This window comes from Carettochelys insculpta, chromosome 6 (assembly GCF_033958435.1).
Source record: "Carettochelys insculpta isolate YL-2023 chromosome 6, ASM3395843v1, whole genome shotgun sequence".
Classification (NCBI taxonomy): Eukaryota; Metazoa; Chordata; order Testudines; family Carettochelyidae; genus Carettochelys; species Carettochelys insculpta.
The window spans coordinates 116,531,891-116,550,937 of record NC_134142.1 but is presented as its reverse complement, the minus strand read 5'-3'; the positions used below and the strand labels follow the sequence as shown (position 1 = coordinate 116,550,937).

At 45.1% G+C, this 19,047-nt stretch overlaps 1 protein-coding gene and 1 pseudogene across 1 annotated transcript in view; both read right to left on the bottom strand.

Moving 5' to 3' along the window:
• Positions 1-19,047, bottom strand: part of IGHMBP2 (immunoglobulin mu DNA binding protein 2) — a 76,124-nt gene that overhangs the window by 51,307 nt on the left and 5,770 nt on the right. Inside the window, exons 3-4 of the mRNA XM_074997937.1 lie at positions 14,468-14,660; positions 12,903-13,000 (exon numbers count right to left, since the gene is read on the bottom strand). Of these exons, the coding sequence (XP_074854038.1) occupies positions 12,903-13,000; positions 14,468-14,660 (291 nt within the window). The remainder of the gene's footprint in view (positions 1-12,902; positions 13,001-14,467; positions 14,661-19,047) is intronic.
• LOC142014009 (jun dimerization protein 2 pseudogene) lies at positions 10,516-11,001 on the bottom strand (annotated as a pseudogene).

Below are 19,047 nucleotides of genomic sequence, written 5' to 3'. Positions count from 1 at the left end.
CCTTTTGGCAGATTGAATGATCTTTTTCCTGCTGGTACACAACTTGTTCCTGCCTAGGAGCGCACCTTTACATCTCCCAAGTACAAGTTAATGACATGGGGCTCAAAAGGCCTCAAGAGGTAGGAAATAAAATGCTTTCTTTTCCTTGTGCCTTACTCCACTTTTTTGACTTTACAATAACTATCCACAGAATGTCAGATCTCTCTGGGACAGGGAAAAACAGCTCCCAAATGAGAGGCATTTCCCACAAAGAGGAACAGCTGGTAAGTAGGAGTCATTGCTTTTTTTTTAAAAAAGCTTGGCAAATGGGAATGGGGGTTTTAAAGGGCACGCTGGCAAAAGGTGCTCTATGGAGCAGGCACATCAAAATGATTAACAGTGCCAGCTTCTTCCCCTCCCTCTTGCCCATCAGTGTGCTGACGGAGGGGGCCATTGTTCAAATTGGAAAGGCGGTTCAGTCCTCAGGCCCATTCAGTCCTCAGCCTCTCTCAAAGACCCCTAAAAAGAAATGAACTTTGATGATATTTTCTGTGCTTTCAGACCACCACTTCATTGCACGGAGTCCACCACGCAGCCATCAGTCATTGGTAATGAGGTGGAGGAACAGCACACTAAGCTAGGACAAAAGGGGCTTTCATGGCTTGCAGTCTGGGACACTACATTGCACCTTCCAGAAGTGTCAAGACTAGCGAGAGGGTTGGACAGAAGATCTGGAAGGGCCATGGAGAGACACTGGAGGAAGCAGAAATAGGAGCACTGTTGCAGTTCTGGAAGGAAGTTGTTCCCTAAGGCCAGAGAACTACAAGCCGCCCAGAAGACAGAAGGGAGGATCAGTAGTGGACCTACTCTGACTCGCAGTAAGTTCAAGCTATGGACTGCTTGCCCATCTGGGCCGTGTCTACACGAGCCCCAAACTTCGAAATGGCCACTTCAAAGTTTACTAATAAAGCGCTGAAATGCATATTGAACGCTCCATTAGCATGCGGGCGGCCGTGGCACTTCGAAATTGACGCGCCTCGCCGCCGCGTGTCTCTTCCCGACGGGGCTCCTTTTCGAAAGGACCCCGCCTACTTCGAAGTCCCCTTATTGCCATCAGCTCATGGGAATAAGGGGACTTCGAAGTAGGCGGGGTCCTTTCGAAAAGGAGCCCTGTCGGGACGAGACACGCGGCGGCGAGGCGCGTCAATTTCGAAGTGCCGCGGCCGCCCGCATGCTAATGAAGCATTCAATATGCATTTCAGCGCTTCATTAGTCAACTTCGAAATGGCCATTTGCGTGGCCATTTCGAAGTTTGGGGCTTGTGTAGACATAGCCCTGGTGAGTGGAAGAAGAGCCTGTGGAGCAGGTTTCCCTTGCAAGTGGAGTTTGGAAATCTCTCCAGGTCTCTGAGGCTACAGCCAGTCTAGGAAATTGAATGGACAGGGTGATGTGTTTTGTCCCTCTAGAAAAGCCCCCAGTTCATTCCCAGATCAGGCCTGGACTTCTTGTTGATTCTTTAGATTGTTAGTTCATTAAAGAGACTTGTTCACCCTTAGTCCCACTTGGAGAAAAGATCTTTCTTTTCTGGCTCCTGCCATGGCCAGCTGGCCCTCTCTTGACACACCACTTGCCTACACTGAGTAAGGCTATGTCTACACAGCAGAACTATTTCAGGATACTAGAAGCATGACAAAATAGCTACTCCATATCTTTAACATGTGCCTATCATTTTGAATGAAAAGGTGCGCTATTTTGGCATCCTTGTGCTCCTTGTTGCAGGAGGAGTAAGGAATCCCATGAAATAGCACATTATCTCAACATCTGGCGCTGTTTAGGCAGTGCCAAATGCTGAAATTGCCTACTTTGAGTCACACTTGAAATAAGCTACACAATTTAACCGATTGTACAGACGTAACCTAAGTGACTGCTTTCCAGCTCCTGCTGCAGCTTCTTTGTCTTATTTGTCTTCCCCACCCACCATTTAGGCTCAGAACGTCAGCCATGAAATGCACAGAGCAGAGCTGATCTGGCTTCAGTCTGCTAGCAGACTGTCACACTTAAGGGCTGCTCAGACATTTTTCATTTTAATTAAGGATTTTCAGATACATTGATTACCCTACCATCAGGCCTGGCAGCATACTTAGGCCCTGAGACACAAAGGCCTATAAGGGAAATGAAAACATACATCTCAGTCCTTTCTTCCAATCAGTGCTCTTCTAGCAAATTTTAATCCTAAAAAATGGGAGCCTGTTCACACACCCAGCACCCCTGGGCATTAGTTACACAGATGAAAAGCAGGAATCTTAACACTCTTGCAGTCCTGGTTTGAGATAAGCCAAAGCCCTTTTCAGTGGTAGAGCAATGAGGGTGGAAGCAGTTTGTCAGGAGTTCCAGGAGAGCATATGACATGAGACTTTATCACTGCAGCGTGTGATTATTCAGATCTCTCTGAATTCTAAGGTCTAGGCTGCAAACCCCTTGTGGTGATGAGATCACACCCCTTTAGTCAGTGGAAACCCTCCCATAACTGCTCACCAATGTAAGGAATTCAATTTTCAATGGCTGGACATCACTCTAACCTGAGATATTCATTGGGACTATGTCGACACAGCAGAGCTATTTCGGGATACCTCGGTATCCCAAAATAGCTACACCCCACCTTTGAAACGTGCCCGTTATTTTGAAACGGTTTTTGCAATAACAAGTGCACTATTTCAGCACCCCTGTACTCCTCATTGCAGGAGGAGTAAGGGATCCTTTGAAATCGCAAATTATTTTGACATTTACCCTATTTCCAAATAAGATATACAATTTGTGTAGTGCAAATTGCGTATCTTATTTTGAGTTTAGGGTGCCATGCAGACGTAGCCTAAGATACGCTCATAGCTGTAGTAACGTTGACGAGACCCACACTTGTGCTGATGTAGGAACCAATCCTACCTGGCATCTCCCTAACAACATGACAACATCTACATGACTTTAAAAAGGGGTTATGGGAGGCCTAATCTGTAACAAGAGACTCTCCTCTCTATTCCCGACTAGTATTTAGACAGGCCATGTCACCACTGGACACATAAGCTGCGTCTACACGTGCACGCTACTTCGAAGTAGCGGCACCAACTTCGAAATAGCGCCCGTCGCGTCTACACGCGTCGGGTGCTATTTCGAAGTTAACTTCGACGTTAGGCGGCGAGACGTCGAAGTCGCTAACCTCATGAGGAGATAGGAATAGCGCCCTACTTCGACGTTCAACGTCGAAGTAGGGACCGTGTAGACGATCCGCGTCCCGCAACGTCGAAATTGCTGGGTCCTCCATGGCGGCCATCAGCTGGGGGGTTGAGAGATACTCTCTCTCCAGCCCCTGTGGGGCTCTATGGTCACCGTGGGCAGCAGCCCTTAGCCCAGGGCTTCTGGCTGCTTCTGTGGCAGCTGGGGATCTATGCTGCAGGCACAGGGTCTGCAACCAGTTGTCAGCTCTGTGTATCTTGTGTTGTTTAGTGCAACTGTGTCTGGGAGGGGCCCTTTAAGGGAGCGGCTGGCTGTTGAGTCCGCCCTGTGACCCTGTCTGCAGCTGTGCCTGGCATCCCTATTTCGATGTGTGCTACTTTGACGTGTAGACGTTCCCTCGCTGCGCCTATTTCGATGTTGGGCTGAGCAACGTCGAAGTTGAACATCGACGTTGCCAGCCCTGGAGGACGTGTAGACGTTATTCATCGAAATAGACTATTTCGATGTCGCAACATCGAAATAAGCTATTTCGATGTTGGCTGCACGTGTAGACGTAGCCATACAGCAATGGGAGAGTTCTTGCATAGGGCAGCAGTTTCCTACTCCAAAGTGGGCTTTATTTCCTCTCCATTCCTCCCTGGTGCTGTCACAGCCATTACAGACTAGCAGTGCAGTGACCATGTAAATACAGCAGGATGCATTAGCAAGAGAGACATGGCATATTTGAGGTTCATCAGGTGGATGACTGCAAGGACAGGCTGGTTTAAATGGAGAATACCTCATGAGAGCATTAAAAAAAATCTTCAGTAAATCTTCAAAGATTCTGTAATACATCTGCTGATGGGTCAGTTTCTGCTCTTAATCACCAATTCCCTTTTAAATATGTTTTAAAACCATGTACTCTAAGCAACTTCCATGCTTGAGATAGCCCAAAGTTCTTCCCAAAGCAGTGAGTTGAATGTGGGTAGCAAAACAACTGAACAAGTAAACGCAGCAGCCATTCTGTCCTCGACAGTGGCTCATATTCAGACCAGGCAGCAAAACATTCTTTTGTGACTTGATTTTGAGGGAGCCAGGAGCAGAATTCTGAATTACCCCCTACTTTTCTGAAGCTCCCCCAGACAGCTTCAAGAAAAAAAGCAACAGATTCTGCTACTCTCTGCTGTGTAGCTGCATAGACCTCTATCATGGAATTATTTACAAAAGAAGTTTGAGCCATCCAAGGACATGAACCCCAGCCGCAAACTAGTAATAGCACAATGCTGACCCCTTGTGGATAATAGCTTAACTCATTGCTTTGTACATTAAAGAACTCCAAAAAGCTATTAGCTTCAGCACAGACACACAGGAATTACTCCAAACACACTCATATGCAGCTATTTCTCAGGTGTTATTGAGCGGCTGATAAATAATTGGAATTAAGTGTGGGATTTATTTAGAAAGCTCTAAATAGTTTGGGCCAGTTTATTGGTTTGACAAGACCAGGACTGCCTAAAGTTCAGAGCCTGCTATTAGGAAAATATTCTCCTGGGTTTTCCTGCGAGCAGAAAAACAGGACTTTGCAATGACTGTTTTAAGGGAGGGTCTCAGTCTCATCTGGGCATATTATGTCCGAAAGCTGCTATTATGTTTATATAACCTTAGATTACTGAATAGGCCATTATATTTGCAGCCTCCCTGAAAGATCTGTGCTTGTGTTAAAGGATATTTATTTTTGGCTGCATTTTCAATCATTTTACAGTGCTATGAACTTGGACAGGCACCATTATAAGTATAAATAACTAAACATTAAACAGCAGTAGTTTAGGATGGTAAGTGAATAATACTGTACCAAGCTGCAACTGCAGTCTTCTTCAGAGATTAATGTAATTAGTCACAATGGCATTTGCGCCAGACAAAGGTTCCATCCTGCCTGTCCTTCAGAAAAGTGCCCTTATCTTAAAACTTCTGTTTGTCTGAATTTCAGCTTTCTGCCTCACACAGAAAGCAGCACCCCCTGCAGTCCTGTGTTCCTTAGTCCCATGCTGGGGCATGTAAATAAGCACCTTTTCAATCACCAACATCACTTCTTTCAGGATCTGGCTGCTTCTCAGAGTTCTTCCCTCCCAGTATTCACCAGGTCTGGCCCTCTCAGCTCTAAAAAGAACACAGCCAGAGGTGGTAGAAATGACGGCCCAATAATGACTGCAATAACAGTAAGATAGCAGATGTAGAGATGCAAGTTACAAGAACACTGATGCAAACCTAGCGTGTCCAAACTTCAAGGGAGAGGCCCAACGAAAAGCTCAAAAATGAAAGGAAATTAGCACTAGGCCTCAGCAGCTGGAATTCTGGCAGGAGAGATCCCTGAAAATGTGACTACTGGTCTGGCGTTTACTCCACTACTGGGAGCTAGGATTTTCTAGTGACATGAGGGCGGAGAGATGGGCAACACACAGAGTACTCGCAACAATCAGTAAATCACTATACCTCTGGGTGGAATTGCTTAAAATTCCTATTGTTAGGACTAGTATGTGCCAAGTGGAGGTTTCTTTACGAAGTGTATCATCACAAACTGTGATCTTACTGGCTGTTGTTAATTACTTTAAGGCCACATCTACACTAGCACTTATGTTCGCAATACTTCTGTTGCTTGGGCTGTGAGTAAAACTCACATAAATTTCGTGAGTATAAACATTTAAATGTACACCACTATACTGTTGGGCTACTGCTGCCTATTGAACTGGTTTTACATGTCAGTAGAAGAATTCCTTCTCATCTGTATAACATGTACTCCTGAGGGAAATCTGTCAGTGCACATGTGCAGAATGTGTCCCCCCCAGAGATTTCTTTGTTTCCCTGCAGAAAAATGACTTTTGACGGTGAAGCAAAGGGAAGCCACACGAGTGGTCACACACGCCTCCCCGGAAGCACATGCAGGTTGGCTTGGGCACACAGAGCAGTTAGTATAGACATAAATACAAGAGGCCAGGGACCTGGGCTGTCACATGTGAAAGAGGAAGACCTTGTCCCTCTTGCTGAATACTGCAGCATGCTTAGCATGGTGGGACAGGGCACAGGAATGTTTCTGAGGAGGGAGGCATGAGACAGGCTGTTCCATCAGGCAGAGCAGAATGTAGCAGCTTGCCTGCTCAGTAAATTGTTCCCATTTTCTTTGTGAAATTCCACAAGAGACTAAAGCCTGAGTAAAGCTGTAAGGCTCCTGTTAGAGGGGTATAAAAGACAATAAGGTCTTATAAATGCTTATGTTGTCTTTGCGATTCAAACTCATCTAACTTTTTGGACTGAAAACATTTCTATGAAAACGTACACCATGGCATGTTTGCTACTTTCTTTTCTGGAGATGGTCAGCGGACAATATAAATTCTGAGTTTGATTCCTTGGTCATTGTTTGCTCTTCCTTTGCCTATAATGTAACACTGAGCATATGACTGCACATATTTGCTGATTAAGAACTAGAAAAAAGGGTGGACCCTATCTACATTACTATTAGGCCTGGGGGTTGGGGCTGTCTAACAAAGCTCCCCACTCATACTGTCCATCCATTGTATTGTAATTTGAATACTTTACCAAAGGAATTGAAACCTGAGTGCTTATTCTGCATTAAAGTGAAAAATAAACCATGCAGAATTTTGAAATATTGTGCACAGAAATCCACCAGGAACGAGCGTGGCTACACTAGTGCTCTGATAGAGGCACATCTACATTAGTACAGCCGTATTGCTGTAAGCTTGTAAGGGTAGACAAGACCCTAGCTGTGATTTGCTCTGTCGATCCACTGTGTGTCCAAATCAGCTGGGAAATGGATCAGCCAGGCCTTGCTTGTGTGATACAGACAGCCACTTACATAGCTGTTAAGCCACAGTATTTGGCAGTTTATATTTTGGTTCTCAAAATAACAAAACCTGTTAAGGCCATGTTATAAATCAGAGTACATACATGTCATCTGAAAAAACCCAAAACCAAAACCTGAAACACATTTAGCAGCGAGAGTCGCATCACAGGGCATCTCAAGCTATTACAAATCTGTTTGTTTGTGGCATGGCAGAACTACAAGAGAAAACCAGCCTCTAATTTTTTTGCACAACAGAAGAGATCTCCAGGCCAGGAGGCTATATGTCAGAAATCAGTACAGTAAAGAAATCTACAAGGAAAGCACACAACAGCTTTTGCACTCCATCCAGCTGACTAGGATGCCTGCCTGACTCTCTCTCTCAATATTGCTTATGAACTTGATTTCATATTCACATTGAATTGCTTCAGCCTCTGACTCATGCATCTGACAAAGCGGGTCTTTGCCCACGAAAACTTATGCTCCAAAATATCTGTTAGTCTATAAGGTGCCACAGGACTTCTTGTTGTTTTTGAAGATACAGACTAACACGGCTATTTCTCTGATACTGTTCAGCCTCTGTATTTTTTAGGCTTTATACCTCTCACCCCCCACTTACAGCTCTATTCCAAATTAAACCCTGATCCCAGAACTGGTTATTTAAAAACTTGGTCCCTAGGCTCTCCTGTTCCTTTTTGCATCTCAATTCTTACTCATTTTGTCTATTCAAAATTCTGCAGTCAAAAATCATCCTCTCCTGCCATTCTAACCATATCTCTCTATTGAATCCCCTCCTTGGATCCCATGCTTCATCCTCCATATTAAGTACAAGTAATTCTTCCCATTTGCACACCTCTGTGCCTTAGCCACTTTTTTCTACATCTCTCTTGCTCCCTGTACTCCACCCACACTTCTGTGGTGCACCTGACATCTACTCCCAAGTTAAACCAAATTTTCAGCCTCAGCATTATCACATGAAACATCTTTAAGAACATAGGAATGTCCATAGTGGGTCAGACCAAAGGTCCATCCAGCCCAGTAGCCTGTCTGCTGACTGTGGCCACTGCCAGGTGCCCTAGAGGGGGTGGACTGAAGACAATGATGAAGCCATTTGTCTCCTGCCATCCATCTCCAGCCTCTGACAATCAGAAGCCAGGGACACCATTCCTAAACTTGGCTAATAGTCTTTTATGCACCTAACCTCCATGAGTTCATCTAAGCTCTTTCTTAAATTCTGTTATAGTCCTATCTAGCTCTTTCTTAAATTCTGTTATAGTCTTTGATGCATTTATCCTTATAGAAAATTGCATCTTCTGATTCACAAAAGATGTAATTTTGATCCTTACAGAAATTGCTCTGTTATGGCAACAAAGAGGAGTGAAATGCTTTAACATTTTTCCAGTCATGTATCAGAAAGCACAGATGTGAGATACAGAAGTCTCTTTAAATTTGTTCTTTTTTTAAATAATTCTTCCATATGCACATTTCCTTACTGTTTGAAGAATCTTATCCACATCTTAGCTAAAAAGCATCACTGGGAAACTGTATGAGGCCTGATGATTTAGTGATTAAAGACGACAAGATAAGAATCTTTTTATTGTTATATTCTAATCTACAAAATTCTGAGCCTTCCTTCCCCAGGAAAAGAGAGAATTCTAAAGCTACAGAAGCAACTCTTGTCTCCTGCACTTTGCTTTCCAGCTTCACCTTTTCTTTGGGCCCGATTTAAAGCATAATGAAATTGATGCAAGTCTTTCCAGTGATTGCAATGAGCTTTGGATCAGACCCATAGAAAAGAGCACATATTTTCACCTCACTACCTCCTATCATGCCTACTTCCTCCCCCCCATTGATTTAAGTCTAGATGGCAGATTATCACGCTCAGCCTCAATTGTGAGTGTCACTTGTATAAGCAGCCTTGCTCTGCGCTGCTGTTCCTCCTCTTCTGTTAGGATGATGTCTAGTTTTCTTCCACAGATACTGACAAACAAGATTGGAAAAGATTTGTTTTCCCTGATTAGGCAGGAAATGAAGTTTTGGTATTTGTCTCAGAGTGCTCCAGATAAAGGCAATGAGTTCTACCTACAAAATACAGATCGTGACTATGAAGCTCTACTGTATGACTGCCACATTTTCACAATATTTATGCAGGGCATGAGCCCTGCTGGCAGCCCCAGCTGCACAAAACCTGGCCAGAGGGGAACGTCCATGACAAGTCCCACGTCCCACATTTTGCTGGACATTTTTGTGTAAATGCAGGATGCAGAACTTTTCTTTTTTTTTTTTTTTTTAAATTACACCAAGAGGTAAAGGACCATGTATTACAAAGGATGTACATGAATGGAAATGGCAGCAAAGCCAGCGTGAAGCGCTGCATAGGCCCCTCTCCCAGCATGCCGAGAGGAAAGAAGCTGATGTCATCTAACAAGTAACGCAATGAAATAAATAGTAACAGAGAGGTAGCTGTGTTAGTCTGCATCTTAACAAAACAAAACAGCAGTCCTGTAGCACTTTAAAGACTAGCAAAATAATTTATTAGGTGATGAGCTTTCGTGGGGCAGACCCACTTCTTCAGATCTGAAAGCAGTACAGCACTATTTCCATTACAGCACTATTTCCAGATCTGAAAAAGTGGGTCTGCCCCACAAAAGCTCATTACCTAATAAACTATTTTGTTAGTCTTTACTATGAAATAACTGTGACATATGCATTTGTAACAAACGGACCAACACAATGAACATTTCTGTGGGCTCACATCTAGTGATTATATAAATCCATGTAGATATTGATGTATAAACACTTAGTAAAAGATATATAAAAAGGGTAAAAATGTGCATTCAAAAGCACGTCCAAGAGAGACGGCTGGGCTGTAAACACTATGCAGAGTGTGCTTGTGGGGTGCCTGCACCACAGTGCCATGCACAGGCCCTGCCGAGAGGCAGGGCTAGTGTCAAGTGTTTGCAATTCCTTGTTTCAGATTCCATTCTGGAGTGTGCACAGGGAGCAGCGGCAGGATCCAGAGGGACAGAGATAGGACAGATGTGGGAGATACAGACAGCATGTCTTTGCCTGTCACTCATCTCCCACACATGTTCATTTCTCCTGGGACAAGCCCTCACTCCCAGCTAGGTGCATACCAGTAGGTGCGGGAAGAGAGGAAGCTGCAGCTTCCCTCCCCATAGCCCAACATGACCCAGATTCAGGATGCCCTGCAATGGGCTACCTACTTGATCCCTAGGGCTGGTGAGCAGGTTGATGCACCTGCTAGACCCATTCCAGGTTCAGCCTCAGAACAGGATGAACGGCCAATTCTGATGTTCTCCTTTCCCTCATTTGGTTGGCCTGTAGTTCCCAAGGAAGCCCACTAGGTTCTGGCAGGACAAAGCCTTGGGACACAGTTCTTCATAGAGTACATAAGTGAGGTTTTCGGAGACTACATCTTGTTGCCTCCTCCTTTTTCCTGGATAGTGCCACCTTCACTTTTTCTCCAGTTATTCAAGCAGTTGGTTGGCTTCACTCTCCGGTGTTTTGACGCTGTCTGTTCACACAGTGCAACTGGGATGGTGTCTGTTCAGCATCAGAATCAGCTGCTGCCTCTCCTGCTTCAGCTCCTCTATCTGGGCTTTCAGCTCCGCATTCATGAACTCCAGATGCTCAGATTCCCACTGCAGGAACTCTGTTCTCTCCCTGTTGCAGCATCAAGCATCTGCTATGTTGTTTTTCTCATGGTGCCTTTTCCACCTCTCCTCTTCCTCATTCACCTCACTTTTCACAGGCCGGGGCCTCTTCCCAAATTTCACCTCCAGAAAACGCAGTGGCGAGATCCTGGCCCCAGTGTTGCGGATGTCAGCATACTTCAGCTCTTCTATGGTCAAGGTGGTGCCAGGGAGCCCTGTCAAGGTGCCAAGCCCAGGCAGAATGCCAGCTGTCAGGGACGGATCTAGAATCTGCACTGGCGTCATAGCAAGAGAAGCAGCTCCAAGCTCTCTGCCTCATTCCATACATCCTAGCAAGGAGAATGGTGGAATGGAGGAACTGACGGGACTGGTCATGGAAACTGGGGACTGTCCCACAGCCTGTTGGACATCTGGCAACCCTACTCCACTGGGAGTCATTGCACAGGCTGCAGTCTCTCAATGTAAGGAAGCAGAATCGAGGATTCAGTAGGCGGAGCTCTTCACCAAATCACTCCTGAATCAAAACTTCCAAACAGTATTACAAAGCATTGCTGCTAGAGTCCCCTTATTTCAAGTCATGCAAGAGGGCCTAAATGGTAATTGGGCTGACCCAGCCAAGTCCCAAACAGTCTCAACTTTTCGAGGTAAAGGGAGCAGAGGATGCATACCACTTTCCACACACTGTATAATGTAAGATGGTTATTATTCACAGCCAAGTCAGTGCATCTTCCCCTTTAAGCGGGACGGATATATACAGATTGTGACAATTTACCCTGTCAGCCCCTGTGGGTACCTGCACTTCCTGGCGGTTCTCTGTTGTGCCTCAGAGACTCATGGAGACTCCTTATCTGCCCAGACCTTTCCAGAGGCAGGTGTCTCCACTTAGCATCCTCATCATAGGCAAGTCCAGAATGGGGAGGATAAAACCAGTCCCCGTGCAGACCCACGCCTGTTCCAGTGGAGTAACCCTCTGGGGAAGGGTGAGGGCAGTCCAGACCCACCCTCTACCCTGGACTCCGTCCCCGGGTCCCTAAGAGGACAAGAGGCAGCTGGCAGGACCTCTCCCTAGGACACTTCGCCCACCGCTTCCCCATGGTACCTTCTGGCTCTGCTCCTGCTTCGGCTCTGTTCCTGCTCTCCAGTACACCTTCCAAAACCTACCCCCCTGCTACCAGGCAGGGAGCCTTTTATAGGGAGTGCTGGGCCTCCACTGACCATGAGTGCTGATTAGGAATCAGCCACAGCTGAGTCTAAGAGGCCCCAGCTACCTGCCCTAATTAGGCTCACTCAGGGAACAGGAAGGCACTAGCCCACCAGTCAACATACCTGCCCTCTAGCAGGCTCCTGCAGCCTACAGGCAGCGGTCTGCCACAAGAGATATAAATGGAAAACATTCATTATCTTTGACTATGGTGTGATGTTTTGAGTTGGTAGGCCACAGCTATCATATTACAACTGGGACTGTAAAAAAAAAAAAACCCTGCACAGCCTCTACTATACATCTAGGCAATTCATAGACTTTTTTTTTCTTTAAATCACATGAGGTGATTCTGCTGACATATAGGAAAAGCAAAGTTATCGACACATCCAAATGAGGATGAAATTAATGCATTTATTTAATATAAAATTCTGATATACATCAGAGTCCCTGAATAAGCAAAAGTCTAAGGGGAAGGCACGGAGGTACAGTTCAATTTAAGCACAGTGCTTGGAGTATGTAGATACACAACTCAGTGTTACTCTTCATTCTCAGTGTATTACATGGAGAATTTACTCTGAGGTATATGAATGAGATTCTCTGTGAAAGGGGGAAATGGTGGCTCGCGTGTGATGCTCATGTAGAAAGAACCTAATTACTCGAGATGAAAGAAAACATCCCTGCAGACACAGAGCATAAGGAAGTTATGGCATGAAGAACAAACACACAGGACCTCAGACAGTGTGAGAAGAAAGGGGAACACAGAAGTGTAAAATGGGCACAGAATGATGAGCTATTGAATAGGTCACTGGACTGATACAAAGGAAAAATTGGTTCTATCCCTGCCTGGGCCCCAGACTTCCTGTGTCACCCTGGGCAAGTTCCTTAGTCTGATTGTGGGCAGAGAGATCCACTCTCCAAACCTATCAAACCTCTGCCTCCCACCAGAATTATATCTGCTTTTCGAATACGAAATGAAAGTTCTTACTTGTTTCACTTGGAGCACTTGGATCAGAAGTAAAGAAGAGGACATCAATAAGACCGCACGCTGGACCAGTGCGATATTGATTTAGTGTGTTTAAAGCTCTGCCAAAGAAGAGAATATAAAGGTTGCAGATTTAAAGAGGATTCCTTTGGATGCTCCTGACCACCTAGAAACCTTGCTGAGCCACATTCCATTCCCTCCCTTCCAGGACGATCCAGAAACAAACCCAAATCACAAAGTTCAAATCTGAACTGGGACTTTCCCAGTGGCGTTCAGGCCTGAGGGTTTAGCTCGAGTCCCTCTCCACTAGCAGTTGGTTCCTGAGTTTGGTTTTCAGGTTGGAAGCTTTGCTTCTGGATAGTTGTGCCACAATGAGATCCGGCATGCAAATAAACTTTATACTCTAAAAAGATTATAGCATAAGTGGGTGTCAGAGCTCTTAGGCCTGCATTAGGAGGAACATGTTTAAGCAGTTTCAGTGGCAGGAGTATTACACATACAATTCCCACAAACAGGTACTGTGCAACTAAGACCTCAGTGGCACTTACAGAAGTGGTACCTTATGAGGTAAAGCCCAGTATTATTCTGCAGTGTCTGTCATAGAACATCGATCTCGTGCCAGTATTTAACCTTAGATGGAGTTTACCACCCGCTTTGGGCTGCATTCCCAAGTTCAAGAGGGCGTGAAACCGTTAAGAGGTGCCCGTGGACGGTGTGAGGCCGGTAGTGGCCCCCGGCGCGCCGGGACCGGGTCTTCTTGGAGTCGGGTTGCTTGGGAATGCAGCCCAAAGCGGGTGGTAAACTGTCATAGAACACTGCATCCAACAATATTTTATAGCAGTAAATAACTGAATCACAGAGTTACACAACAGATAAAGAAAAAAATACATGGTACATTGAGAAGAAACGGATAGCTTTTCAGGGAAGATCTAGAAACAAGATGGAAAGATAATGAAGTGGAAGCGGGGAGGGAGGAACTTACTGGCGGCAGAAGCTGCAGCAGAGGAAAGGTGACCATCTGTCCTGTATTAGACAGGACAGTCCTGTATTTGGGATGCCAAAAAGGCATTCTGACTTATTTTTTAAAAGGGACGAATTGTCCCATATTTGGGCCCACTGCCCGCTGACCTTTTCTGCTCGCAGCTGTGGAGGTACAGCTGCTGGCGGAAGTCACTTCCTGGAGCCTTGGAGAAGCATGAGCAGTTGCTGCTTCCCCGGGCTCCGGGGGAGCACTGGTGGCTGCCGCTTCCTTCCTATCTCCTGAGGCTTGACGGAACTGGGAGGAGCCCCCCTCCCCTCCATATCTCCCTGCACCGTATTTGGGACAGGGAGATATGGTCACCCTAAGCAGAAAAGCTGTTCCATCAGTAAAGGCAAGACTGTACAGAAAGACTCAGAGGGAAGGGGCAGGAGAGGGAGAAGAGGTCAGATCAGTGAGGTAAACTAAGGCAAGTCCCTGTGGTTTTCCTAAAAGAGCAAAGCAGTTTTCAGCGGGATCCTGAATGGAATGAGGAGCCAGAGGAGTTGTCTGAGTACGTGAATGACATGGAAAGAAGGCAACAGCTTACTTTTTCAGCCTCTTGTAGGTGACATCATTGGCCAACTTCAGCAGGTGGTAGGAATCCTCTTGGTCCAAGCTTAACAGGCCATCTCGAGACTCCTCAAAGGCGACAGTAACCAATTTGGGTGTTATGTGGGTCACAATTCCTGTGGAAAGCGGATCACCCTGACCAGAAGATTCATAAAGACCCACAATGTCACCTACAAATACAAGTCACAGGAGAGAACAAAGCTCAGTGCACAAGAAGCCAAGAACTTTCACAAGCCAACAAGAAGAGCCCTTCTGAGGAGACAGTGAATCAGTCCCCCAGCTGCTGTAAATCAGCATAACCCATTAAAATCAGTGGAGCACTGCCAGTCTACCCCCGTATCTTGCACTTTTGCACACCACAGGTTTACACTTGTATCAAACTCCTCAAGAAAGGACATCTCCTTCTTTTAGATGACAGAAAGACACTCCTTAATGCAACAACCCAGTCCTATACCCTTTCCCTTGCCTTTCACCTCCTCTTTCATTCCCCTTCCTGAAACACTGATTCATTATGGGATGCCTTCTGCCCATTAGTAATCCCCCAACCAACTTCGCTGAACTTCAACGTACGTCAGCTGTTGTACCATAGAGCAGCACTCAGGGAACTGATATGTATGTACAATGCTGGGGGGGCTCGTTTCTCTGAACTTCAGACAATTTATTTCAGACAGCCTTTTTCTTTATAATGACTGAGAGGATATGACACTGTACTCTTTCCAAATTACCACCCTGGTATATGTCAGTTGTTAGGGCTAAGAAATGAACAATCAAGACCTGACATTCAGATGAAATAGCAGTTCATTTTCTTTATAGCTTAGAGGTGGGCCTCTGCTGATCAAACTATTGGCTTAACTAGGAAATGATGATTTAAAAAGACGGACGTCTGCCAAGAAAACTACTTAGCTGCAGCCACTAGGTCTTTCTAAAATTTTATTTTTGAATCATGAACTACAAAAAGCTCTAGTTAATAATACCTATTAAATCTTACTTTAAATGATGCTGTACTTATAATTTCCCACTACAACAGTGTCATTCCTTTTTTAAATAGCGTGGATATATGCCATTTTTTGCCCTTATGGAAAAACACAGATTTATGCCAAGTCATTTTAATTTAAAAATTTTTTCTGATGGTTGGAGTCGGGCTAATGATAAAAAAATAAACTAAACCCTAGTGTTCATCTTTAAAATAACATCTCTTTTCCAAGATGAAAAGTTCAAGTCTTTTTAATCTCTCTTCATAGAGAAGCTGTTCCATGCCCCTAATATCTTTTGTTGCACTTTTCTGAACCTTTTCCAATTCCAAGGTATCTTTTTTTTTTTTTTGTGAGATGGAAGGACCACATCTGCACACAGTATTCAATATGTGGGCAGTTTATAGATTTGTAGAGACATTATGATATTTTCTGCCTTAGCTACCCCTTTCTTAATGATTCCTACCATTCCGTTTGCTTTTTTGACTGCCACAGCACACAGAGAGGATGTTTTCAGAGGACTATCCACCAGGCTCCAAAAGCTCTTTCTGAAGTGGTGACAGCTAATTTTGACCCCACCATTTTATAGGGCACATAGCACATGCCATTGGATTTTCACCAAAATAATGCCTAGAACATCTCTTTTAGAAAATCATCCAATCTTGATTTAAAAATTGCCACTGGTAAGAGAATCTCTCTCATCACAGCCTTGGTAAACTGTCCTAATGGTTAATTGTCCTCATTGTTAAAAACTTACACACTTATTTCTGACCTGAATTTGTCTAGCTTCAATTTCCAATCCTCAGGGTGCTCCAATCACACCTAATTATGTCACAAACAAATCCAAGATTTTCCAGATGTTAGCACACAAAGCCAATTACAGGAGAACAAATTGGACTCTAACCTTCCTCGTGCAACAGCAACAAAATCACCCACTAAGATCTGGCTGGCTTTGTAGCTTCTTTTGTACAGACAGTGATGGACAGTGAGACATGGACAGAAAAAATAAATAAATAAAAATAAAACAGAGTCTGAGCTGAAAGGGTAAACAATTTCATTTTTTTCAAATGCAAGCTGAACAAGTTTGCTGTAGAAGGCAATGGGCTAACAGTCTTAGATTTCTAAAGCACATTTTATTCCAAGGGATAATTCATGCGCATTACAAAGTAAAATTACCAACAAATGGTACACTTCGCCCACCTCTGAAAAGCAGCCACCACCGGACAGAAATGAAGTGATCCCTTACAATAATTCATGATAAGAAGACAGAAATCCACTTTGCTGTTAGAACTATGGGACAGTTTTGATACAGGTTGTACCTCCCTGGTCCAGCACCCTTGGGACCTGACCAGTCCCAAATCAGGGGATCTGCAGGGCCAGGGGAGGTGAACAGTCCTTCTGCTGCCACCAGAGTTGGGGCTGTACTCCAGCAGCAGCAGCAGAGGGTCCAGTATTGACCAAGCAGGGACTGGGGAGCAGGGAGCACTCAGGAGAAGAGGCAGGGTGGATATGGAGACTGGAAACCAGGAGCCAGGAGCTCACTGAGCTCCACAGCTGCTGGGCTGTGCTCCTGGTCCCCAGCCATAGGGCTCTGCATCCAGAGCCGTGGGGGCAATCAAGTTACGAGGTATACCACAGTCTATACCCCAGGAATACCAGTCCTGGAACCTTTTCTTGCAACAAAGCCCACTGCCAGCTTTGTCCACGTATCTTTTCTGGAAATACCATCACTGGACCTAACCAGGTTATTCACAGAATCACGGGCACATTCTCATGTTCCTCAACTAACCTCATATATGCCATCATGTGCCAACAATGCCCAGATGCTTTGTACATTGGACAGACTTCTAGCTCCCTTAGACAAAGAGTTAATGGGCACAAAACAGACATAAAAACACTCCAGATCCACAAACCGGTTAGTCAACATTTTAATGGAGTGGGCCATTCTGTTAGTGACTTAAGAGTTTGCGTGTTACTGAAGAAAAATTTTCGCACTACTATTGAAAGGGAGACAGCCGAGCTGTCTTTCATATTCAAATTTGGCACATTAACACGCGGTTTGAACCAGGATAGGAATTTTTTGAGTCACTATAGGGGCTCGTTTGCATACTTGGCTTAATCTAATTTTTGACCTTCCCCCCTCCTTCTATCCCTCTACTCTCTGATTTGCTCACCTTGATCATTTTTTCTGATTTGTCCACCTTGATTACTGTTTTTGGCTCTCTGTGCCTTAAATATTGAGTCTGTTCTGGTATGGCTATGGTCTGAAGAAGTGGGTCTGTCCTACGAAAGCTCACCTAATAAATTATTTTGTTAGTCTTTAAAGTGCTACTTGACCACTTTTTTGTTTTGATAGTATATAGACTAGCACGGCTCCCTCTCTGTTACTACACTGAAAATTGTCAAAGTAACACCTAACCCATTTAGGCACTCAAGTAAACTATTCTAAGAATCTGTCTCAGGGGTCTGCAAACAAAATAGAGAGAAGAGCTATTTTTTCAAATTCAGTTACAAAATCAATACTTCAAGAGCTGCAATGCGGGACAGTCCTTAATAAATAAAGTCAAACCGTACTTTTTGTCACCTCTGTTTTAAGAGCAGCACACACACGATTTGTACCAGTCAGAAAGTTAATCCCAATCTCCAGGCTTAACCTGCCTCAGCCCCCAAATCCACCCCCTAGCCCCAAGCTTTACCTTCCATCCCACAAACCTGCCCCCACATCCCCAGGCTTAACCCCTCTCAGCGTCAAACCAGCCCCTCCATCCACCCCTCCACCCAGAATTAACCCCTCTGAACTCCAAACCCACCCCCACATCCCCAGGATTAACTCGCCTCAGCACCTGCAGCTCCTCCACGGCAGCAGCCACCGCCTCCGCCCTGCTGCTCCCCACCGCTGCTGCTTCCTTCTCAGCAGGCTGCATGGTTCCAGCAGGGGCAAACTCAGCTCCCCCTCCCACACAGCTCTCTTGCTCACTTCCCCCCATGTGGAGTCAAGGTAGCTTCCTGCCCTGCCAGCTTTCTCTTCTGGAGCTTCCTGCTGCAGCTGACTGCTCAGTGGCTCTGGAGGCTGCTGCCACTTCAACAACAACAACAACAAACTAAACTCAGTTGGTTTAACAGCAGGCAACTGAACTTAGTTTTTTTGTTTAAGCCGCAGCAGCCTCCAGAGCTGCAAGAGGAGTCAGCGGCAGCAGTGCTAGGAGCCTCAAATGGCTCCTTGAAGAGCCTCAGGTGGCCAACCCCCGATCTATCTAAAATCTGTAGGTGCCTAAATACCTTCAAAATCTCACTCAAAAAAGATGATAAATTGCAATGGAATAAATTTTAAAATTAGAGCATTTCCCAGCCCAGCACTATCTGTGCTCCCTAGACAAGACATATGTTTTTAATAAAGGTGGTTTCTCCTGCTGCTGTATCCTGTGATGCCATAACCCTTGGATTATGATACAACAGGATCTTTGCACCAGAAAACACTCTTTGCTGAACTGTTGACAGTAATGACAGGAGATAGGGAAGTATCGGAGGGGTAGCCATGTTAGTCTGGATCTGTAACAGCAACGAAGGGTCCTGTGGCACCTTACAG